At 38.5% G+C, this 25,327-nt stretch overlaps 1 protein-coding gene across 1 annotated transcript in view; it reads right to left on the bottom strand.

Annotated features, from left to right (window-relative positions):
- TTC27 (tetratricopeptide repeat domain 27) overlaps positions 1-19,759 on the bottom strand; it is an 88,048-nt gene extending 68,289 nt beyond the window's left edge. Inside the window, exons 1-7 of the mRNA XM_063305502.1 lie at positions 19,547-19,759; positions 18,004-18,187; positions 16,591-16,720; positions 15,059-15,199; positions 14,326-14,428; positions 10,531-10,695; positions 814-950 (exon numbers count right to left, since the gene is read on the bottom strand). Of these exons, the coding sequence (XP_063161572.1) occupies positions 814-950; positions 10,531-10,695; positions 14,326-14,428; positions 15,059-15,199; positions 16,591-16,720; positions 18,004-18,187; positions 19,547-19,637 (951 nt within the window). The 5' untranslated portion in view covers positions 19,638-19,759. The remainder of the gene's footprint in view (positions 1-813; positions 951-10,530; positions 10,696-14,325; positions 14,429-15,058; positions 15,200-16,590; positions 16,721-18,003; positions 18,188-19,546) is intronic.
- Positions 19,760-25,327: the final 5,568 nt, after the last annotated feature.

Raw genomic sequence — 25,327 nt, forward strand, 5'->3', positions numbered from 1 at the left:
CTGACAGAACAGCAGGGCTGTGGCTGAAGAATAAAAAGTTCTTTGAAGAAACAGAATGGTTTGGAAATATAGTATTCATCTATCACTCCAGTCAGTGGTCTTCAAACTAGAGAAATCCTGAGGTTTCTTGAAAACTTATAAGGAATTTCTCTTGAGAAAGATCTCATTGCCACAAATAAACTTTATTGGAAGGCCCTCTACCATACTCATTTCACCTTTTTTAGAAAGTATATGTATCTCCTTCTCTCCTTTCAATATATAGCAACTGTGTGTACAATAAATATTGGAAATTCAGCATGGGGAATTAGATTCTTCAGCCTTTTCTTTCCATTTGTAGCCCTGATGAATACTGTTCTTTTGAAGTTGAAATCTGTATTGAGAGGAAATCTCTCGCTGGTGCCTTTAAGGGATACTTAGAAGTTCTTTGCCAAATTTGAATGGGGGTTGGTTTAAGGTATCTTATACATGTGCATTATTGTTGATTTAACTGTCCATTCTAATGAGATGTAAGTCACTTGGAATCTTTGGGTGAGGTGGCATATAAACAGATGTAAACACATTCATTCTTACTTCTGTGTATTAGCACTTAATCTCATAGGCAATTAAGTACTAGTCACTTAAAGGATGGGGAAAAAAACTTATTGTATTTGGACATGATATTAACCACCCAGAGTCCCCCGACGGGAGGAGATGGGTGGGGACAAATTAGATAAATAAATAAATAAAATAAATAAAATAAACTCACAGAACAGATGGCAATCCACACAAAGGTGGAAACTACCAAAAGATAGTATTTCTGCTTCATTTCAATACCTTAGTTAAATCTCCTAGTGGAGTAGGTGCAGGACTAAGTTCTCGGTAAGGAAGGACAATGTTATCTTTCCTTTGAACATCTAGAATCAGTTGTGCTACGTATTTTTCCTGAAATCTTGTTCTTTTTCCCAGAGCACCTGCAGAAAACCATTAGGATGAAACAGAAATTCATCGTAAATGCAGAATATATGGATTTGAGATACGCCTTTTATCCTTATGCACATAGAATTATATGGGTATTCTCTGAAGGCCTGTGATCAAATAACTTGACAGCTTCCAACTTTATTAAAGACAAGTAATGCATGTCTTAATTTTGTGACATTTCAAATGCTACCAGAAACTAACATTGTAAGATAAGAACAGATAGTAACTGGGCTGAAAATAACTTAAACTATGTTGAGTTCCAGGATGTGTGATAATAAGATAAATCACAGAATCAGTATAAAGTAGTATTAATAAGACTGTGCTTTGTATTTTATGGTTAAGCATGGTTAAGTAAAATAACTGAAGATTAAAGGCATATATACGTTTTAATTTCTTTTAATAAGAAATGCACAACATTGAAGAAAATGATACACACACACACGCACACATATAAATCATAGAGATATAGAAATTTTAAATTCCATATTTAAAAGTTGTGTTTAATAGCGTATCTGTAAAGATGAAAATATAAATGGAAACCAGCTTTCAATAAAACTTTTCTTAATTATGAGAGCCAGTTTGTTGCACTGGTTAAGGCACTAGGCTAGAAACCAGGAGACTGAATTCTAGTTCATCCTTAGGTACAAAGCCAGCTGGGTGACCTTGGGCCAGTCACTCTCTCTCAGCCCTAGGAAGGAGGCAATCGCATACCACTTCTGAAAACATCATGCAAAGAAAACTGCATGGACTTGTCCAGGCAGTTGCCAGGGGTCAAGACTGACTTGAAGGAACCAAAAAACCCTATCTTTCTTTCTTATTCAAATTTAATTACTGCCCATCTCCCCCAAAAGAGGGACTTAATTGCAAGGCTCTTCAAAGTTCTTTGCTGTTGTGTTAATTTTTCAGTCACATTTTCCCCACACAATGATAACTACTGGTTAGAAAAAAAGACATACTTTAGTTTTCAATAATCTGCAGAAGTAACTCTGGGAGCTGATCAAAAATATTGAATTCCTTCTTTGTGTTACACTGCTTCAATTCATCAGTCTTTAAAGATAAACCCATTCGATAAGCTTGCATTTCAGGCAAAGTTGTGACAAAGTGGCCCAATGAGACACTCTGTGGCAGTGTTTCTCAACCTTGGAAAGTTTAAGATGTCTGGACTTGAAGTCCCAGAATTCCCCAGCCAGCATGGCTGGATTGGGAATTCTGGGACTTGAAGTCCAGACATCTTAAAGTTGCCAAGGCTGAGAAACACTGTTCTATGGTTTGAGATTGGATTGGGCAACCCACATGTCTGCTTCCTTCCAATGGAGTCTGTTACACACAAAGAAGCATCTCAGGAACTAGTCTCCAGCTACCTTGTCACCACAGGTATAGCATGCCAGGAGCGAGCAGGGAAGCATCTTTATGGCACTTCCTTACTGGAGAACACTCCACCCCACAGCTGCTTCTCTGGTGCCTAGTTGACCAGCTTTTGACACCAGATTGTCCAGACCTGTGATTGCTGCTACACTTTTGTGGCTCACAGCAGATTTAGTAACAGTATGGTGCTGCTTTTAATTTTTAACTTTTGTAAGCCGGTCAGAGAAACATGCATCTCTCTGTTAAGAACACCCCTTCCCCCTGTATTTGTGGTGGTCATGTTATCTATCTCCTAGATATCTGCAGTATTATCTTCTACGTCCTCTTCTATTTCCAATTCTTGAATTGATCTGAAAAGTAGTGATTAACTTAAAGTCTTTGTTAAAAAAAAATAAAACAAAGACATAGGTCTAGTTGGTTTAAAATTGCCAGGGATCCAAATGCTGATTAAAAAATAAAGCAAAATAGGAGATAAAATGGACTGGCTTTTGTGTAAATACTGCTGCTGATTGTAACATGTTTTCAATTCATTCAAACCAAAAGCTGTGTGAGCAATTTGCTCAGGCTGCAATATGAATAAAAAGCTGAACGAGTTCATCTTCAAATCCTGATGACCCAAACTGCAGATCTCTCTGCACATTCAGGAGCTAGAGCTCTTTTGGAACTGTTCAGCAATGAAGCTATTTTAGATGCTCTGCCTTGGGAACTTACAAGCAACAGATTATATCTTGGTCCTGGCTAGAGTTCCCCCAAAACTGGTAGCAGCTGAAAAGAATGTCAAGTTGGGCAATTCAACTTCAAATAAGGAAAGGAAAAATTGCTTAATGGAGAGCAAGCCATATAAATATTATAGTTAAAAATAAGAATTCTGCCAAAATTGTACTCCATAATAAAGAAAAAACCATGGGGCTATAATCATAGCACCACAAAACCCCTAAATTGCAAATATTACTGCTTCCATTTGAGTTTTTCAAGTACAGATTTATAGCAAACTTATAAAATATTTACTTCAACAAAGCTTGTTTAAAACCCAAATAGAACTGAATCATAAGACTGTTTTGTCTCTTCTAGTCTGGTTGCTAGCTGAATACAATGCACCTTCTCTGTAGCAGCGCCTGTCCTCTGGAATGAGGTTCTCCCCGAGTTTCAAATGGCCCCCACACTTCTGGTGTTTCAAAGGACCCTGATGATCTCGCTCTTCACCCAGGCCTTTGGCGAGAGTGACTGAAACCCCCTTTTCTTCTTTTTCTTTGTTCCCATCTGGGTCTGTTATCTCTGCTGTATTTGTTCTTTTTTGTTTTGTCTTGTTTTCTTATTTTAATTTTTTTTAACAATTAGTAAACCACCCAGAGTCGCTGGGAGTCATAAATCTAATTAAAAAACAAACAAAAACAACTGAAAGACATCAATCTTTTCTGACCTTGTTTTTTTCCCCATTAACTGACATATCATTGTGATAAAATATGAATTTTCTCCTCCACCCACTGAACTAAAGCAGTTATACAATATCTATATTAGCTATACAAGTGGTTCTTAAATTGGAGATAATTACCCCAAGAGGGTAATTTGGGTTTATCCTTGGCATAACCAAGGATAATTGGTAATTGCTTGTTTGTGAGCTGAGAAGACGCTTGTGCTGTTTTTTATTTTTGTCTGTGTGCATGTGAACATAATGACATTATTTGAGACCAGGAAAAGGGGTAATTGGGTCAAAGAGTTTAACCACTGAGCAATACCAAGAAATCTGATACTGACACATCCCACTTAATTTCCTTAATCACGATACCACCACAATTAATATTTCCACTTTCCATCACTTTAAATCAAAAATAAGTCCACAAAGTATGGATCTTCGATCCAGATTTAAAATACAATTCTATTTAATATCTGATAATGGTATATTTTGACTGTATGGACAATCCATAATGCAATCTAATTTAAAGCATAAGCTTAAGATTCCACAGTTGGAGTTACAATGTACTTCAGTACAATAGCCCTTATAGTCCAGGTTTACCAACTGTGCTAAGCCAAACCTTCTCTAATCATAGTTTATTTGAAAACAGTAATCAAAACATTCCACATTAAGATTTAATATGAGTAATTCCAGTCATAGTAGAAAATGAAAAGGTTAAACTAACTATATTCTTGGTTCTGTGAAATCAAAGGAAACAGAACTATGATGGTATGTTTAGAAAGCAAAAAGAAAAGAAAGCAAGGAAGAAAAAGCTAGGAATATCGAGCAGTTACAATGCAAAGGTTTGCTTTGTTGAGAGAAGACAAAGAAAGGTATCAAGACAGAGTTGGACAATGATTTATCAGAGAAAAGGTAATGACAAAATGAAGAACAGAATGAATCTATGTGTCTCAAAGGCTAAAGACAAAGGATACTGTTCAAGGAGCAGATATTTGCCTTTAAAGACATTGACCGAAGATTCACTAACTCTAGTTTTAGAGCCAAATCATTTCAAGCCTTTATTATTTCCAGAGATCCATCTCAGTCATGATAATTATAAAGATTACATCAGGAGAGAAGAGAAGAGAAGAGAAGAGAAGAGAAGAGAAGAGAAGAGAAGAGAAGAGAAAAATGTTAACCCTTTCCTCTCCCTACTGCAGTTCTGCAGAACATCCTTTCCCTTAAGTATATTGAGAAGAAATCCCCATTGTACCAAAAGTTATTTCTATTACAAAAAAATACTGAGCATTTATTACAACAAACATGCATTTTATGTCACAGTTTATCCCATGCTGACTCTAAATGGTCTGTTGACCAACTTAAAGAGGAAATCTTCTTTTTGAAATCTTGTAGAAGGATAAAATACCAAGGGCTGTTTTTCTAAACATGGTTGTTGTAGGAGATTGAGATCTTCAGATTAATCTTAACTTCCCACTGTCTACAATTTTAAAATGTAATTTAATTTATAACATTGTCAAGGAATTAAGCATAAGGTGTCATCTGACATCAACACTCTAAATAGTTTAAAGTTCATCAGGTGCTACATGCTCCTTAAATTAAGTTGCACAATTCCTAAGACTTTCTTTTCTGGCACAAAATTCATAGGTGACTTCTGTGAGGACATTATATTAAGACCAATACCCTTGTAACCTTATCCAGGACAAATTAGAGCCAATTTGGTCTAGTGGTTTAGGTGCTGGGCTAGAAACCAGGAGGCTGTGAGTTCTAGTCCCGCCTTAGGCATGAAAGCTGGCTAGGTGACCTTGGGCCAGTCACTGTCTCTCAGCCCAACTCACCTCACAGGGTTGTTGTTGTGGGGAAAAGAGGAGGAGGAAGGAGTATTAGGTATGTTCTCTGCCTTGAGTTATTTATAAAAAATAATAAAGGCGGGATAAAAATAGATAAATAAAAAAAAATTAAACAAATCAAAAATCCATGAAGACTATTTACCTTTCTTTGGGTTCCAGATTAAATCTGTTCATTAAAGAAGAAACTTATGCATGAAAAAGCCAGCCAAGCTTTTAGATGTGCATTAACTTCACTGAATAAACCCTAATAAGGCATGATAGCCATGGTGGTCTAAGTGGTTCAGGTGTCAAACTGGGACTGGGGAATCCCAGGTTCAAATTTCCATCCGCCCATGAAGCTCCCTGTGTGACTTTGGGCCAGGCTCTCCCTCTTAGCTGATCCTACCTCTCAGAGTTGTTCTGATTATAAAACTGGAAAGACCCCACCCCTGGGCACCACCTTAAGCTCACTGAGAAATAGTAGGTTAGAACATTAATAATTAATAGATGAATAAAATATGGTTGAACTGTGTGTTACTTTGCCCAGAGGTCAGCTGCTCACATTCAACCATATGTAACATATTATAGGATGTTTAATCCAACAAGTCATAGGAAAAGATAAAAGGAAGCCTGCATATCATCCAGTTAGACAAAACATTGGCTTTTAGACCCTGCTAATCAGCAAAAGAATGGCATATATATATATATATATATATATATATATAATCACAGAAAAATATTTCAGTTAATATGTCATTAGTTTTATTCATTGCCACAGAATAAAGTCAAATCAATAACAAGGCACTTTCAGAAGATAGAGAGCTTTGTGCTGGAAAAAGACTGTAAGTAGTTTTTTGTGCCAGAGAAGCTCCAGCTCTGATGACAGAAAAGACACCATAAAAATGGAAGCAATAAGCATAGCAGAGGAATGGCTTCCTGGATAAACTGCCTCAACCCAATTTAAATATCTGTTGCAGTTAAGAGTCTCGGTGTCTGGGTATTTTATGCCCCAAGGATCAAGGTATGATACCAGCAAAATAGGTTTCCACTCATGTATATAAATGATTTGGAAGGAGTGTTTTGGACCTTGCATGACCACAGCACCTCGCTTCTGTTGAATGAACTGGCCTGTATTTTTCAGACTTCCATTGCTTTAAATAGTCTACTCACAATGCAACTCTCAAAGCAGCTGCAACTTTTTTCAGGCTCACACAGAAGCCTGGGGGGAAAAGGTTGCTTTAATGAAAGGTGAAAGGTGCTGTGGTCATGCAAGGTCCAATGAAGTTCTTCCAAAGCCTTTTGAAAGGGTGCATAGTCTCAATGCACAGTACGTGTTGTCCTGCTGAGTCAGGGCTTTTTCTCTACTTGATGCTTCTTTAAGTGAAGAGACTGATCAATGATCACTCTGGAGGATAAGAGTCGAGTAACTACATTCTAAAAGGCATGAAAAGTAAATTCTATTTATTTTGCACATTAATACATGATTTTTAATGTAATTGCCATGTCACATCCTTAAATCATATTTCTACCATTTGCAAGCAAGTCTCTCTGTTTCTATTTAAGTATAAATGACAAGTTCACACTCTCCACTTAGTTAAGACCAAGGTGTTATACTCTGCATTATCCTGTCCTTTCTTCTTTTTGTTTTTTCAACTTCTCCCTTTGCTGTGTCTTCACAAGTCATTATCACTCAAACATATGTACAATAAAACTGCAAAAGTGCCCCATTAGGAAAGAATGGCTGTAAGCAGGCATCTAGTTAGTTAGGTGCCATCAAGAAGAGAGAAGGGAGAAGCAACAACACACTCTAATATAAAATACTTTCCTTCTAGATCATTTCTGGAAGTAACATCCCCTGATTGCAAGCCTGTATGATTGGTTACCTTGGACCTTGAATGTGACAGATCTTCAGTGCTTGCACCCTCACCTTCACACTTTGGAACCTTGACTGGTGTGAACTGACATCTTGGAATGGCTACTTTTTTTCTGTTTTCCTGGCCACAAGTAACCCTTTCATGGAATTAGACTTAACCTGGAAATCTGCTTTTTCCACTCCCAACTCCAAGACAGAGCACCATTATATGCATTCAGAAACTATTTATTGAAGTGTGTTAAGGTTCTATTAGCAGGAGACCTGGAATCTTCAGCAGGTACCCAAGGACACTAATGAATCATTGGATAACTCCATGATCAGGCTGCCAATCTTAATGTCTTCCAACTTTTAAAATATTTGAGAGAGTGTGTGTAAGTTAAGAGTTGCTTGCTGCAAAGTAAAGTGCCAGACTCCAGCATTATTCTCATTTCCAACAATGCCTCTGAACTCCCAAGTGGTCCCCATAAGCATTCTCAAGGGGAAAAAATGGCTGACTACAGATCAGTGCCTTCTTTGAAACCAAGCCCACCTGCCCAAAAAAAGAACATGCACAATAATAGGGAGTGTCCTGTGGGAGGGGTTGGAATAGGAGACTGCTACTAGTCCACTAAATTTATGTTTTCTCTTCATCCTCTTGCAGCTATTTTGTGAGAGTACTCGCAGTATGCTTTCAACAGTCCAAGTATGCCTACAGACTAAAAAGGTTGCGAATCCCTATAGAGCACTATTTCTATTTATTAATGAGTATCTAAAGATCAAACTCATTCCAGTAGTGCCTAAATCACTGTATCTTAAAATCAAACTACTGTGATTGTTCCACAGGTATCAACATCCATGATATATGATTCAATTTTAAAGTTTAAACACATTGGAAACACTACTGGGAATAAAGGCGCATCTACCTTATCTAGCTTCAATAGACTCAGCAAATAAGCTTTCTAAAATGTCAACAAATAACCAGTAGATTTACTAGAAGGAGAAAATCATGAAATATTTCATGGGACTATCAGAAATAACCATAATAAAGGAAATGCAAAAAAACAGTGATGTCTATACAAAATTGTCTGCTTTTTCCACTATAACAAGCAAAAGAAGATAGATTTCATGTGATGGTCTACAGCTGTGTTACATAAAGAAAACTACTTCTGTAATATATTAGCTTCTTTGTACTGGAGCCAATCACATTTCAAAATGCCTCCAGATGTAATTTTATACTCAAGGTAAGTTAGATAAGATGCCAAAAAATAGAGCCCTCTCTACATGCCCATGCAAGTATGATTCCAGGTATATTGCTGATCCAGCTTTACTACTTTGTTGGTAGTGACTAGGTGAAAATGCTATTTTCATAGCATCATCAAATTGGAAGGGACCTCAGAGTTCATCAATTCCAATTCCCTAGTGCAAAATCAGTTAAAGCATTTCAGATATATGGCTATCCAGCCTCTCTTTGAAGATCTCCAGCAAAGGTGAACATACCATTTCATAAGGCAACCTCTTCCACTATATCTAACCTGAATCCATCCAACTTTAGCCCATTTGTTCTGGTTGTGGCAGAGAACAAGTCTACTCTCTTCACTACATGACAACTCTTTAGATATCTGAAAACTACTGTCACATCTCTCCTTAATTTTCTCTTCTGCAGGCTAAACATACCCACCTTCTGTCCCTCACAGGACTTGGTTTTCAGCCCCCTCACCAACTTAATAGTCATCCTTTGAATGTACTCCAGTTTGTCCATGTTCTTTTTAGACTATGGTATCCAGCACCGGATACAGTATTCCAAGTGGGGCCTGAGCAAGGCAGAGTACAAAGGAACAATTACTTCCTGTGGCCTGGGCTCTATGCTCCTGTTAACACAGCCCAAAACAGCATTTGCTTTTTATCAGTTTCATACATTGTTGGCCCACGTTCAACTTGTGATCTACTAGAAAGGGATTCTTTCTGCATACCCAAAGCCATTTTAAAGCTCCAGGTGGCTTTAAAATAGGACTGTTAGGAAAGAATGGAATTCACTGAGTTGGAGTCATAAACTATGAGTCCTCTATTCTCTACCAAATCACGGTCAATTGACAATGAGAGGATAGACTTCCCAGGAATGCTTGGTGGGGCAGGTGCTGGTCTGTGATGTAGGAGGCAGATCAGGTACAAAGTGGACCAATGACACCTGTTCTATATCTTCTGCTATAAATGAGATAGTTGAGAGATCTTCCATAGAGCTCCTAGAAAGAGGGTTCAAATCTCAGAACTTGCAAATGGTGAGGTGAAAACACTTCTTTTGTTCCTTGTAGTGAGACAGGATGATTGAACAGGTGGTACAGAGATCCAAGAACATTTACTTTTCCTAAATGAGATTCTGTCCAGTCTCTCTCATACCAACCTATTCAGCTTTAAGGTTCTGCATACATCTGAGGCACATTCAGCTGAGGCTCAAGGGAGGACTTTCCTTGTGAACAAGAGGCCAGCACACTCTTTGTTAACAGCCTTCCCCCCCAAAAGAGTTGATTTAAACACATTTAAATTACATCATGAGCCAAGAGACTAAATGCAAATTGGTTTTTACAGATCGTTTTATTAATTTTCACAATGCTTGTGCCTATTTTGGTTTTATCTTTATGTGCATTTTATTGCTGTTTTATTGTATTTTATTATATTTCTATTAACAATGGCCTTGAACATCTTTTGGTGGAAGGACAGATACAAATTTTGCAAATTAATGAACTTCAAGGGAGGGATGGGGAAATTCTACTTCCTATTACAGAACCCACATAGCCACAAAATTTACTTGAAAGAGTTTCCAAGACAGATTTGAAAGTGCAAATGGGGGAAGAGAGCAATGGAAAATCCCACTGCATGTTCGGAAGTAATACTGAACTGCCTTCCACAAATTTTCAGAATTTTACTACAACTTTAGTAAACTTTTGAAACTAATCTAGAATTTTAATGAAGAGAATTTCTCAGTGGCACACCAACAATATTACAGAAACAGTTTAGCCCTGTTCAGTGTTTTGCCATTTTCTTTCTATTTTAAACTGTCAAGCCACGCAGACACAATTAGGGTTAAACACTAATGGTGAAGAACTTGGAAAAGAACATACCTGTCAACTCAATCTGTAACTTAGTTATGTCTTTAGCCGCAAGGAAATGTTCTTTGGCTTTTTTATATTCGTAATAATTCAAAAATGTGTAAGCACATTCTAGATGAAATTGAACAGCGAGATGCCAACATTCATCATCCTTGAACAAAGTCTCAATTTCAAAAACTGAAAAAAAAAAGAAAAGAAAGATTAAGAAACAGAATGAGAAGAAAACATAATGAAAAGCAGAAAAATACACACCAGATTCACTACTCCCAAGGCAAATAAACTAACTTTAAATTGAAAGCGGACCTGGTTGAGCTTTGCATTTTCATAAACTGAGATTTAGGAACAAACTTCTCAGTTTGGCAACCTCTAAACCTATTGTGAAGGATGATACATAAACACCCTAGAACCACCACCCCCATCTTCTGTTTTAACTTTTGATGGTCAGCTTTTGTGAGACTATGAAGCCTGAAACCACCCCAGAACCTGCTAAGGCCTAATCTGAATTCCATCTTATTCAAATCCATATTCCATTTTACTGTATAACTTTAAATATTTGAGTAAATGGTTTAACCCTCAGCCATATTTACATCTGTCTCCTTCCAATATGTACTACAGATTTTTTCTTAAGGGGAACACAGCTTTCTTTCTCTCTCAGGGATGGAGACTCCTTATTAGTTGATATCAAAAACAATGGCTAAGACACGTGTAAGTTGGTTTGAAATTGGTTCTCTAAATCTGGTTTCAACAAATGACAAGTACCATTAACTTCAGAGCAAATATTCTCACTAAGAAACAATTCTGAGTGTAGGAGAGACCAATATACAGTAGTGGTAATACATAATCATAAATGAAGATGAAATGGAAGGGAGAAAATCTGTAAGGAAAGGAGAGAAAAGGAGGATCAGTTCAACATGCGGAATACTCCCAATGTCAGCACTAATCAATGACTGAGAAACTCTCCATTGTTCCATTGGCCAAAAAAAATGACCATCTTGAAAAAAAAGGCATTGTTTTCCTGCCTTTTCTTCTTCAAAATCCATATGCAAACATTTATACCAGAAGCAGTATTTTAAAAAATAGGCACTAAGAATCAAACACTTGACATAAAGTTCACATCTCTAAGAAAACGAAAAACAGCTTATTTTTAAACCAATTTAAAAGAGTGGATGAATTACAGGCATGTATTCATCTCCAAATAATCTGTTTTCCCAGAAGTAAAGCAGTTCACTTTTGAAAGGTTTAAAACTCTCATAAGCATCTGGTCAAGGACACAGACAAGATAAAGAGTAATAAAATCTTATTATAGTTATGATTATGCGGCTTTATATCTGTTTTCAAATCTAAGGGGGGAGCTGGATACAGTACACATGCACATACACACACACACCAAAAAAAGCTGGATGTGTATGTATATATAAAAGAATTACAGCTCTGCACTCATGAACTGAATGGCAGCTATTAAATATTTTCTATTTAAGAAACAAGCATTGTTTCACATATGTTTTACAAATGAAAGTCACAAGATGTTAGTAATAGTGCAATGACATAATTTCTATAAAAAAGATGCTCAGCATACCTGACAAATACAGTATGCTATAACATAATATTCTTTTAAATATGAGAAATCTTGGTCTAAAGTAGAATGTATTATCTTGTGAACCTAATTTGCCTTTTTTCCTAATTTGCCTTCATTAATCAGCATTACTACATCTTATTTTAGAACAAGATTAAGATTTCTTCTTCATTTTGTAAGAAGAAAAAACAAACAGGTAAACTGCACATTATCTGAAACAGCAGCATCTTATTTTTTAAAAAGTCAATTTCTAAAGTTTATTTCTCACCCTGCATGCAGGACATAAGGAGAATATATTTCTCACCCATACAATGAGGCCACATAGAGTTTTTTAGCCATTGTTCAAGATTACCAAAATCCAATCTTGAACACTCTGTTACCTGTGCTGGCTTTTAGTGATTTAGGATAAGACAACATGGGATCGCTTTTTCTGTGTTACTATTTTCTTGTTGACCACTGTAGGAAACAGCAGATAGGTCTTTGAATTGACCCTGCAGCACTTTTAAGCTTAAGAAAATGTATTGGATAATTTATTCAGTGATCCAGTTTCAAAGAGCAAAGGTGACTGGGAGTGCACACCAGCATGCGTGTTGCACCTGTCAGCCATTCCTTAATGGACCTGCGTCTTCTCCTAAGATCACTGAAAAAAATGTGTTTGACTTAAGGAGGTGTTGACAGGCGCAAGATGTGCACATATGCGTACTCCAAATCACCTTTTCCCCTGTGAAACTGGAGCACTGCACAGCCCTCTGTACTGGCTTAATTTGATTCAGACCTGCCTTACGCAGGATGCTAATCTGGGATTTCATCAGTGTAACAGTGGGCTAGTTGAATATCAAAACACATATTTTTTAATGAAATTACTTTTTTTTCCACTTCAGTTTATAAATCTTGACTTGTTTGAAACATGCTTTTATGTCCAGGGGCAGACCTCTGGCTTATTTCTGGTTTGTCTTGATGTCCTACCCAAGCCTCTTCCCAATTCAGGACTGCAAAGTAAATACAGCTAAAACTGAGTCTGCTGAAAATCAGCATGAGTTCTCTTGCTTTTCTTCCCCATCAAACTTCTCATCCTTAAGGAAATGGCAAGGATTAGATTTCCAGCTACAAAATTGCACATTTACTCCCACAAAGCACCAACCATTTTTAATTTCACGAACAAGCAAGTGATGTTGCTGAGAGACATACACTCTCTGCATAAAAATTCACAACATCACACACACAGAGACAAAGCATATTGCACCAAAATTTTTCTGCACAAATATCCCTCCAAGCCACATAAAATTACATACAGTTCTCTACTCAGCCAAAAATAACATCAATACCACCCAAAATGTTTAAAAACAAAACAGGAAACGGACACACACTACAAAAACCTGAGAGAGGTGCAGTGGTTAAGGCACCAGGCTAGAGACTATGAGTTCTTGTCCCACCTTAGGCACAAAGCCAGCTGGGTGACCTTGGGCCAGTCCCTCTCTCCCAGCCCTACGAGGGAGGCAGTGGCAAACCACTTCCAAAAAGCCTTGTTAAGAAAACTGCAGGGACCAGTCCAGGCCCTTGCCAGGAGTCAATACTGACTCAAAGGCGCACGCGCGCTCACACACACACACCCCTCTCACAAAAAACCTGTAAGCGCACAGCTAAGTTCTCCCCATAAAAACAGAACAAAGACAAGACTCCCTCACCATACACTGATAAAAATACATACCCAAATACACAGCATCAAAAGGCATATTCCCACAAACATATTCAAAACAGTTCTTCAAAGTTGCTCATCAGGAATGTAAAGGAATCCTCCTAATGTTGCTGAACTACCAGCACCTCTCAATATTAACACGGTAGTTCTACAACATCTGGGGGCTACTGATTTTCCACTGCTATGCTATGGCATTTGGGAAAGCGTTGTGATGTCTTTTTTGGGCTTGCTCGAAGTGGAAGAAGCCAGAGTCCCAGGTCAGATAACATGCTAGACAATCCATGGACAGAATGGACCACAGTTCATTAGTCTCACCACTTCTAGAAATAGCCAGTGACCATTATTTAAGCAAGATGATCTTCTGAATAAGGATTCTTTAAGTCAGAAACAAAATGCATTGAAACTCATTTGCTCCTAGGATTTTCTCAGATTAAAGAGAATCCTTAAAAATAAGGTAAAAGCCTTCAGGGTAGCAATTCAATCCTTTATAAAATAACAATGATTCTCCAATAGTATTTGATGTCAATTTTGATTATACCTTGTTGTATACAGGCCTGAGCAACAGCGAAGAGTTCAGGTGACCTTTCTTCTAACAGCTGCTGGTGGAGGTTAATACATCGCAGTGTCCACCAGGGCAATGTCTGAAAGTGAGAAGAAAATGTATTTTCAAACATCAGATCCACTTATTTTCATCTGGTTGTAATTCATGCACATGGCAGTTAAACAGTGAGAAGATCTGAAAGAACATATTCTTCAAAGATGTATAGCACCTGTAGTGTAGATTAAATGATGATGTTTTTAGTATTTGTGGTTTTAATGGTCTTATCTTTTATTTTAACTTGTATCTTTGCATTTTTACATCAGCTGCCTTGAACAATCCATGAACAAAAATGTGGGATATAAACCCAATAAATAAATAACTTGATGTAGAGCTCAGTGACAGAGCATTTGATTTTCTGTCCAAAAATGCCAAGCCGAGTCACAGGTCAGGAAGAACTCAGAAAAGCTCACAGGTAGGAGCTCACCAGGATCTGAGATATGAGCATCCACAAAAGTGAGCTAGCAGGACAAATGGATCAACCAGTTCAAAGGACCTTCCAGTATTCAAAACATTATCGGGCATTTCCATACTTGCATTAGTTTCCTATCACTATGAGAGAACAAAACAGTATCTAAAGGAATCCTATCCTGAAAAACATGGATATTTCCCTGGCTCTGTAATGGTTCCTAATCTGGAAACGTGAACAATTATTTAATAATGTTTTCTTTACCTGAATAGCTTCTAGCTTATTTCTGGAATGCACAAGGATGACTCTAGCCAGCATCAGCAAGATAGGTTGGGACGTCAAGCTATATATTGATTCACCATCTAGAACCAGCATGCCTAAGATAGCAGTTGACAATGCACTGGTCTGGAAACAGTAAAAAAGAAACTCGTATTAGTCAGCTTCACAATATTTTATAAGACACAATGCAACATCCATGTTAAAACACCATAGTTTAGAGGCTGTGCATTGCTTTGGATTTGGTTTCGAAGAGATGTTTTGGAGCAAGTGGGAGTGCAAATGCAGCATCTGTCTGCAAATCAGTAAAGGAGATGTATCTTTTTCCATGGTTATGCAGCTGCAATGGAACCCTCATTGCAGTGGCTATGTGATCCTGGAAACAGATCTGGTTTCTTTAATAAGCGACAGACAGACATTGTGTTTGCTCTCCATTCTAAACCATTTTGTTTGGATTAATCCAAACCCCTACAATTTCTACTAGCACACATTCATATTTCTGTTCTCCTCTTCTAAAAACACCTGCTGCAGATCACATAGTAATTATTTATCACAATCAACAAATATGATGCTTTTAATATTTAACCGATATAATAAAGACTAACTAATAATAATTAGCTAATATATAAGAATTCTACACTACCATACTCTGATTAAAACCCATTTTTATTTTCAGGATTCTATACAGTACCAATACTGAAAGAGATTTCAGAAATGTATATATATATTTTCAGGAAACTGAACATATTCCTACTAGCTGCAGTGAGACTGTGAAGTTCACAGTAGGAAACAAGGCACTCTTCAAAAATTTTGGACTAGAACTTCCACAGTTCTTTGCCATTAAGTATGATGCATAGGGCTACTTATTAAAGCTGTGCAAAGCATCCAAAGGGGTGTGTCACAGGTTGTTTTTTAAACCATACTCAATTAGATTGACCCAGACTCAAGAGAGACACAAAAGCACTGGGCCCTGGACCAGTGGTCTCTTTATATCTCCCTACAAGGCTTGAGGAGATGTTTTATTTTGTAAAAGCTAACATATAAAAGTGATATGTGAGTGCTTCCTATATTCTGCTCTATTGCTATCTCTATACTTTTTTTTAAATCTGTTCAGTCATATCCAATTCTCGGAGACTGCCTGGACAAGTCCCTGTAGTTTTCTTGACAAGATTTTTCAGAAGTGGTTTGCCATTGCCTCCTTCCTAGGGCTGAAAGTTGTGACTGGCCCAAGGTCAGCCAGCTGGCTTTGTGTCTAAGGCAGGACTAGAACTCACGGTCTCCTGGATTCTAGTCTGATGCCTTAACCACTACACCAAACTGGTTCTCTATCTCTATACTATTATTATGATAATTACTATTACTATGACAATTACTATACTTTATACTATTACTATTCAATTACTATTACTCTATTACACATACTGTGAAGAATCCAGATGAGTTACAGCAATCTGCCATCTCCATAGTACTAAAAGGAGCATTTTTCAGTCACCTAACTACTTGGAGCTGGGGGAAAGTACCTCATTATATTGTTGTAATATTTCAGATGGAAGAAAATCCTGAGGTTGTAAGTCAACAGGAGGTCCAGTCCAGTTGCTCTGTGCAAACAGCTGTAAGCTCCCTACACCAAGGAGAAACACCACACTTTGCCTGTAAGACATATGAAGCCATTGTGCTGATATATAAATGAATACAGGAATGGTAGAATACATCTACCATTCTTTAACAACCAACCTATAGCTTATTTAGAGTATTTTAGAAGATGTTGACAAAGTAAAAGATTTAGTGAATTACTAAGAAGAGCTGAAAGTCTGTCTGAGTAAATATGCATTTGAGTAAAACCTTTCATGTATTATTTTTCAAAGTAAACAACATAATTTTGTCCTCCTAAACTCAAGAGTAAATCAGACCTTGCCTCCAGAGTATACATTGTGCATCTGGGAAGCTCAGCCAACAGGTGGACCTGACCTTCCCAAATTTAAGTGGAACTGCAAGGAGAGTCCACTGCTCTTATTCCAAATCAGCAGAAGGCAGGAAATCTCACCCCTTAAAGCAGAAGAAAACAATGCTTGGTTAAAAATGAACAACTGAGAAATAATTCCAATGAATTAACAAAAACCAATGATAATAAAAAAGTTGTGGGGATATTAAAGCACCATCATCCTAACATCTCTTATTTCATAAAAAAATCTTAGTCTTGACCCTAAGGTGTGTGTGTGTACAAGTTTAACTGATTCATCAACAAGTGCAGATATTAAATAGTGCATTTCTATGTCTACTCATGAGTAAATTTCACTTATGAATTAAATGTGTAATGGCATGTGGATGAAGAGTTGTTTAGTGACAAACTTAAATAATGGCCTGATATAAGCAGACACTGGATCAGAAAGATTAAGATTTTAATACAAGACTGAACCAGCCATTGTTTACAATGCAGAAATAGTATATTACTGATTATGTTGTTGTTTTTACTATCCTCTTTTTCCACCACCACTACCACCAGAAAAATTCTGCCCTATCAACCTAGCATTTAAACCTGGATAGGAACTTGATTTGGGAAAATGTGTGCATCTTCAACATCAGAATAATGTCTTTTAAAGTGTTTTAGGATTGCTGTTCTATAATGCAAGCTGAGAAATAAAAATGACAGGAACAAAGCAGTAATTGTTAATTACAACTAAATCTTATTTATTACAGCTAAATCTTAAAGCAGTGCAGTGGGTTTCTTATGACTATAGTAAGAGTAGGGAGGGACTGAGCTACTCCCACGTTATAGTTGAAGCCAATAAAAAACAACACTGAACACTACAAATACTTGAAAGACACACTCAATACTTTCTGAGATCATTTGAAATTGGGCATTAGGATGAGTTTTGTTGTTGTTGTTCAGATGCAAACAAGGTACTATTCCCTTTCCAAAACATTATCTTTACCTTTCAATAGAATCAATGTCTGCCGAAGAACAATCCAGGTAAGCTTGTATCTGCTTTTCCAGGTAGCTTTCAACAGTGTCCTCTTCTTCTCCTGAAGATGTGGTGACGACATTCTGGACTGCTTTACTTAGAAAGATGGACTCATAATTCCCTTCCAACAACAACTGCAACAACGATCCACTTTCTAAAAATGAAAGTAATTAGAGTGAGTGGACTTAAATATGTCCTGCATTTTACATGCTTATCTGACACTAGGACAGCTCCTAACTGGTAAAAGAATTGTATATACTTCTCAAAAATGTCCATTCATATTAACTCTATCAAAAAAGTATTCATATTTGATTTTTATCCCATACTTACTGAATAAACCAAAGGAAAGTAGTGAATAAAGAAGAGCAACCATAAATATCAAGGAGTCTAATGAATTATATGTCGTCTCCTTTGTTCTTAAATATTCTTTGAAATATTCTTTTAATTATTTTTTCAAGTTATATTATTCCCTCTCCCCATGAAGTAGAGGGGGGAAATCTTCAATATAATCAATAATCATATAATCAGATGTAACAACTGTCTAGGTCTGCTAATACTAGAACTCTGAACAAAGTATGGATGAGAAATTCTGGAAAGGTTTATCGTATGAAAGCAAAAATACGTTAGTATTGAAATACAGCCTGAGATCCAATTATTATCTTTAGAGTTAGTGCAAAAGATAAGTAAAGGGTACTGTAAATTGGCCATACTCAATATGACAGTTCCAACCACATCAGTACATGGTGTCCAACAGAAGAGGATTTATGATCTACTAGAGCTGTAATTAATACTCATCTCAGTCAAGAAGAATCAAGAACAGTTTGGGTGGAAAAGAGATATCTATCATGGAATCAGTAAGAGGAAGAGAAATGTTAAATGCTGAAGACAAAAAGCAATAAGCATTATTATGTGCTTAAGTGTAGCAAAAACAGTGGTGGGGGGGCTGTTATCTGGGTTTAGAAACCTTCCGTATCACAGGTGACAGTCATATTAGTCACTGAGGCTCTGGCACATGAAGTGTCTGTTTTCTCTGTGGGAGGAGGAAGGAAGAAGAGAAAGTCGTACGGCTCCTGATCGGCTTGGCCTTGAATGGAATACATTGGATAGCCTCCAATATACTGGAAGGAAAACGTCACGTTGAGATATTAGCAAACTGGAAGTCTAGCCAGGGTCACCAATCCAGTCGCTTATCTTTCCCTGTCCCCGCCCTACCTCAGTAAGCTTTCCCAACTTTCATGGGGGTTAGCTTTCCCGATGGATTAGCTGACTTTTAAGAAACCACAGAAACACATTTCCCCGGCAGGCGTGTATTCTCTCCCCGCTGCATCGACACCCAAAGAGGTATCAGGGAATGAGGAAGCGGGAGGGGGAAATGGGAAGAAGGAAGGCCCGCCCTCCCTTCTCGCCCTCTGCTAAGTGCAGACCGCGGGCGAAGGCTGCTGAGAGCCACCGTGGCAGCCAGGCAGCCAGGCAGGCAGCGCGAGCAGGAAGAGCGGTGCGGGACCCGGCTTACCTGCCGCCGAAGCCGCCTCGCTCTGTTTCCACCGCGGGGATTCCGCCGCGCTTGGGAAGCCCCTCAGTAGCATCCGCTCTAGCGCTCGCATCTTCCCGCATTCGACGCCTGGAAGGGAAAGGGGGCGGCGGAAGAGAAAGCGCCCGCTTTTCCCTACGCGAAGCGAGAACCCATGTGCGGACAGCGGCTGCTGGGAGCCGCCATGCCAGCCGCGCTAAGCAACCTGGGAGAAAGTGGCGCATGCGTAGCAGCCCCGGTCGGGCTCGCAGTCCTGGCGGAAGAGCTTTCCGCGCCGTCACTGCTCGCGGGCTGGCTTGCGTGTTTACTCCGAAGGAAAAGGCAGCCTGAGCTCCCGAGGGCCACGGCCTCCCAAGAAGCGGCGCGCCATGCTCTGGAGCAGCTCTGTCGCTTTAAGACCTGCTGTTCGTGCTCTCGTTTAGACGGCCCTGCGGTGCTATTTCACTTCGAAAGCGCGCTGGCTTCTCTTTCTCCCCCACCCCCATTCATGCTTTGTATCCGCTTCTTCTTTCTTGATATATTAGAGCAGGGTTTCTCAACCTTGGCAGCTTGAAGATGTGTGGACTTCAACTCCCAGAATCCCCCAGCCAGGCATCTTCAAGCTGACAAGGTTGAGAAACACTATATTAGAACAATTGATATATAGGCAGCTTCCCAGCCCTAAACAAAGAATAACTTTTCAGGATATTCTGCTTGGGGTATTTGTGTTCCCCTAAAAGGAATACGATGGAGTTTGTTTCCGCTGCATTGATGGCAGACCTCTATTATTTGTTGAGAAACGGTTGTCACATTTCTAAAAATACAATAAAATCAGCAGCAGTAATGTGGTACATGCCTGCCCCAAGCGCTGCCCTATACTGGTTTTCTAATAGAAACGTGATGTCAAGCAGCAACAACTGCTGACGCCGCAGCATGTCTGAATGCATAAAATCCAGGGAAGTGTCTTCAGTCAACTAGAAGGGCACCTGTGTGTTGCTGATGTCAGTGCAATTTCTGTCCTGGATATACAAAGTGAAATCAGTTATAATTACAAGTCCCTCCTTGTGAGGGGAGATGGGCAGTGATAGAAATTTGATTGATGAATAAACAAACAAACAAATAAATAAATAGAAACATAATCAGTCTTCTTGGCTGCTAGGCATTGATGAACCAATTTACTGGTGTGGATGGCAGATCTACTCTTGGAAACTGAGGGAGAGGGGGGAGGGGATGTTGCAGATGCTGAAAAGCAAGTACTGGTGATGTGAAATGAGGAAAACAGAACTGTCTTATGCGTGCCATGGGACCTGTTCTGTACTTCCAAACCCTGTCCATTGTTTTCAGGTTTATTTTTTTAATTGTGTGGCATAGCGGTTTGGTGTTCATGCTGCTATTTTTCTTGTTTTCAGTGTTGAAGTCCTATTCAAATGCCAGTCTGATCTGCTTTTGCAGATGTATGTACATCTTGTTTTTTGCCTTAGGCAGGAAAATTGAGCCAACCTTCAACAGGAATTTGTATTTTGAAAGGATGCAGCGTTCCATCTCCTGTCTTTGGAGATATCATAAAGGAGTGTTATTATTGCCCACCCCCACCCCATTACCAAAGGAAGGTCTTACAGAGGACAAAGGAATCAGAGCATCTGTTACGTGGGGCCAGAGGAAACATCATTGTTGCAAGAACTGTGGCACTGGAGATTAAAAACCACCCTAGAGCTCTACAACTACAACTGTGCTTGAGCCCACTGAAATCAGTTAATTTAAATTAGATGAACTCCGCATTGAATTGTGGCTTTTATCAATATAGCGATTCTAACCCACATAATAGAACCTTGCAATACAGAGGTATCTGCAACATCCAATGTTTTCATCAAAGTGACAAAAGCAGTGTTGTGCCATCATGACACAAGCTCCACCTCTTTTGGTACATACATGTGACATCATGGCATGCATACAAAAGGGATGAAGATTACATTGTGATAATGCAATGCAGCTTTCGTCATTTGACCCCACCTCCAGAGATACCTCTGCTTCCACAGTCCTGCATTTCTCTTACTTTCAGAAAAACATGCAAAAGCTTTAATGTTGCCCCATCAGATGGTAGACTCACAAAAATGGGACTTGGAAGGATTTGACCCTCTTCAGTCTGATTGGACAGGCAGATGAATATGAGAGAAGATGATCTCTTAGATAACCAGGTCCAGAGACATGCAGGACCTCAAAGTTCAATCAGCATCTTGAATCAGCATCTAGAAGCCAAGTGGCAACCATGCAGCTCAGTGGCAACCATGCAGCTCCTGAAGCAGCAGGGTCATCCTGTTATACCGGGATACACCCATCACTGCCCAGGCCTCTGCATTCTGTACCAGCTGTAGCTTCAAAATCTTCCTCAAGGGCAGCTGCATGTAAAGCACAATAATCCAACTGGGAGTAACTGGGAGTCAATTCAGGCATCCCAAACAAGGAAACGTCCAGAATGGTGACCATTAATCCAAGGACATCCAGATCTTCAGCACCAAGAGTTAACAAGCCCTCTGGAACCTGGGAGAAAGTCTCCTGGCTCAATTCAAGATGCAGCACCAAATTCCTCTGTAGAATATCAGGCCATCAGTGGCCTTTGGAGATCCCCTGCCATGCCCCTTACTTTGTGCACTGCCACTGTTATCTCCTAACTGGTAAATGGGTTAGTGCTCCATTCCAAACTCCATCCAGGGCTCCAACCATTCTTTGGACTGTCTACCACATCCCAGCACCACTTCTATGCATTTCACAAAAAGCTCAAAATACCAAGAATAAAGAATAAATTAATTAAATAATAAGTCTAATTCATTCATTTAAAAACCAAGAACAGAATTAATAGAAGATGTCCAGTACAAATGTAGACTTTAAAATGATATCCTTGCATATTCCATTACTTGATTATTCAAAAGGCTGCACTGCAGACGAATAGCAAATTAAATCCAATAACAAATTAATAAAATTCAATGTAACCATATCAAATCTGAAAGTCTGGAAAAAATTAAAAAGGCTTCACTTGGCACCAAAGAAAGAACAGAATGATTTTAACATACTGTGACAGAGGAAATACCACCTGCAGAGTTTAATTTGGATAAGATACTAGACAATCTAATGTAGAAAATCTGTAAGAAAAATCATTTGGTCACAGTCCAATGAAATGACAAGCAAATTTGACAGAAAACAAGTTATAGTCATTAGCCTAACTCTGATCCTGGTATCTGATGGTTCCATATTAGCTGAACTGTGAGTTAGGAAAGACTATAAAACCAGATGATACTTTAGATAGACCATTAGAAAGTGACAGAAGAGTTGTTCAGATTGTTCAGACACAGTGGCTGGTTTCACACAACATGGTAAACTATAAATCACAGTGACAGAGCTTACCTACATTGTCAGGCTCTTCTACTGCACAAGTGAGTCAGACATTATATCATCATTATTAACTTAGTATAGATTTAAGTCTAGATGTGTGCATTTAATATACATCTTCCTCCTATCTTAGTGTATCTTTAGATATACTTAGATTTCTTGGTAGACCTGGCAAATTTATTACCTAATTACTTGACTATGAATCTAATGGGTTATATCTGAAGAGGTTTTGACTGGGAGAACTATCAAAGCTTGGAAGGTATAGAAACTGATGTTAGGTAAATGCAAAGGAATAATAATAATAAAAAAATTGTGAGATAAAGGAGAAACAGATGAGAATTAGAAGAGAGATGAAATTCTTTTGCAGTGCACAATCTCTCAATTTTATGTAAAGAAATCGATCCCATCCCATTCAAAAGCAGATGTGTGCTTGCTGTTCACTTGATTTATGCTCTATTTGTATATTTGTAAAGAAAGCAAGTATTACATAAGTATGTATAAATTATGTTGCTTCTTCCAGATGAAACAAACAATAACCAATCTGGGAACTCTGGAATTTATCACTCGAATACTAGTTGAGATTAGCCAAGTTAATTAAGTGAAGTCAGAGACAGTAAGGATCTTTCACTGGTGAGGCTATGAAATGATGAGGTTTTGCGGCAGAGGGGCAGAAATAGCCAGACTCTCAGTAACTGTTTCTAAGCAAGCATGCCACAAAAATTCCCTTGATATTTTCAGTGAACCAGGAAAATGAGTGAAACAAAACAATGATTAGATGGATCACAAAATTAATCAGTCACTGAACCATTGTAACCCATCTTACCTAACACCTCATTATAATCTTATTTCCATAAAATAAAATAAAATAAAATCAGTGAACAGGATGACTCCTGGAACATTTTATGATAGAAAATGACCAATAAGTTCAGCATAAAAAAACCTGGCCACTGGCAGAAAATACAGTACCGTGTCTAAATGTTTAGTCCCAAGGCAGTTTCACTGATCAATAAGAATGCAGCTTTTGTTCATATTAGAAATAAAAATTTCTAGAAGTAACACAGAAAGGGTAAAAAATCTAATGGGTTACCAAGTAAGCTGGAAATGAAATCCGTCATTATTGTGCCTGGGGGGAGGGGGGAATGATGACACTGGAGCAAAAAATCCACATTCTTGGGCCCAAACAAAATTAAGCATTGACCTCTGTTGATACAGCCAAAAAACCCCACAGCATTCTAGACCTGACCTTTTTTTTTCTGAAAGGGGTAATACTACATAATTTATCCAAGAAGGCAATATACCCTTTCCTGGACAAAATACCAAAAACAATTAAGATGCGGGGGGGGGGGGGGATAGAGTTCTAGAGCTCAGTGGTAAAACAGCAACAGATTTTACCGAAGCTACAAATGTCTCTTTAGATTCAGCTTTCCTCATTTCCCAAGGACCCTGTTTCCACAAAGGGCAGTCTTAGAAGAGACTGTGACCTCTGTTGTGTCCCCCCACCCCACGATGAATATATGGCTCATTAGTCAATGATACCAGACAGCCAACCTTGAGATGCTCTCATTTAATACAGAGTCATCTTCCTATCAACAGGAGGAGGCCCCTGACATCTTCCTGTCCTTCTTTAGTCCATCAAAAAGGGCAAATAAAGATTGATTGACGTAAGTTGGCTGAATGTCAACAAAGCTGGCTTCTTGCCAGGGACTGTAATTTGTGACCTTCATTCCCAGCTAGAGTCTTTGACTGAAAACTAGCAGATGCACAGCAATAGGGCAATCCTAAGTAAGGCACAGGAATTCACTGGAACCTGGATACATGGAGAAAATAACTCAGTGTTCAGAAGACAGAAAACTGCTCTCATGCTGCCCAGGCACAGTTTCAACCCCAATTTTTAACGTCTTGTTTTGAGAGACAGAATGTGTGCTTGACGTCATTGGGGCAGGAGTGGGGGAGAGAGAAAAAGCAATTCTGGTCTTTGTTTCTGATCCTAATATAACAATAGAGTATAACAATAGAGTTAACTCAACAGCCATGCTTAATAAATACATCTGCTTTGGCCTTTCTTTTCTAGTCTTCCTTGGTCAAGGTAGCTAAGCATCTTTTCTGAAAGTGATTAAAATGGAACAGCAAATTCTAGTACATAAAAACTTCTAGTTTTCCTACACTGAAATGTCTTCCTCTTTGCAACTTTCACTCATACCGGATGGCAGATTAAAAAAAAAACCTAACTAGGCAAGGAGTTAAATATTCTTGATAGCCAGATGCTCCTTCATTTTGCATGCAGAGAGCTTCCAAGTCTTGTCAACTTGACAAATGAACTTTGTTCTAAATGAGTCCCTCGCTTACTTTAACAACAGTTTGTTCCACTGTGCCAAAGTATGTATTCCCTTGATGCACCGA

This window comes from Candoia aspera, chromosome 1 (assembly GCF_035149785.1).
Source record: "Candoia aspera isolate rCanAsp1 chromosome 1, rCanAsp1.hap2, whole genome shotgun sequence".
Lineage (NCBI taxonomy): Eukaryota > Metazoa > Chordata > Lepidosauria > Squamata > Boidae > Candoia > Candoia aspera.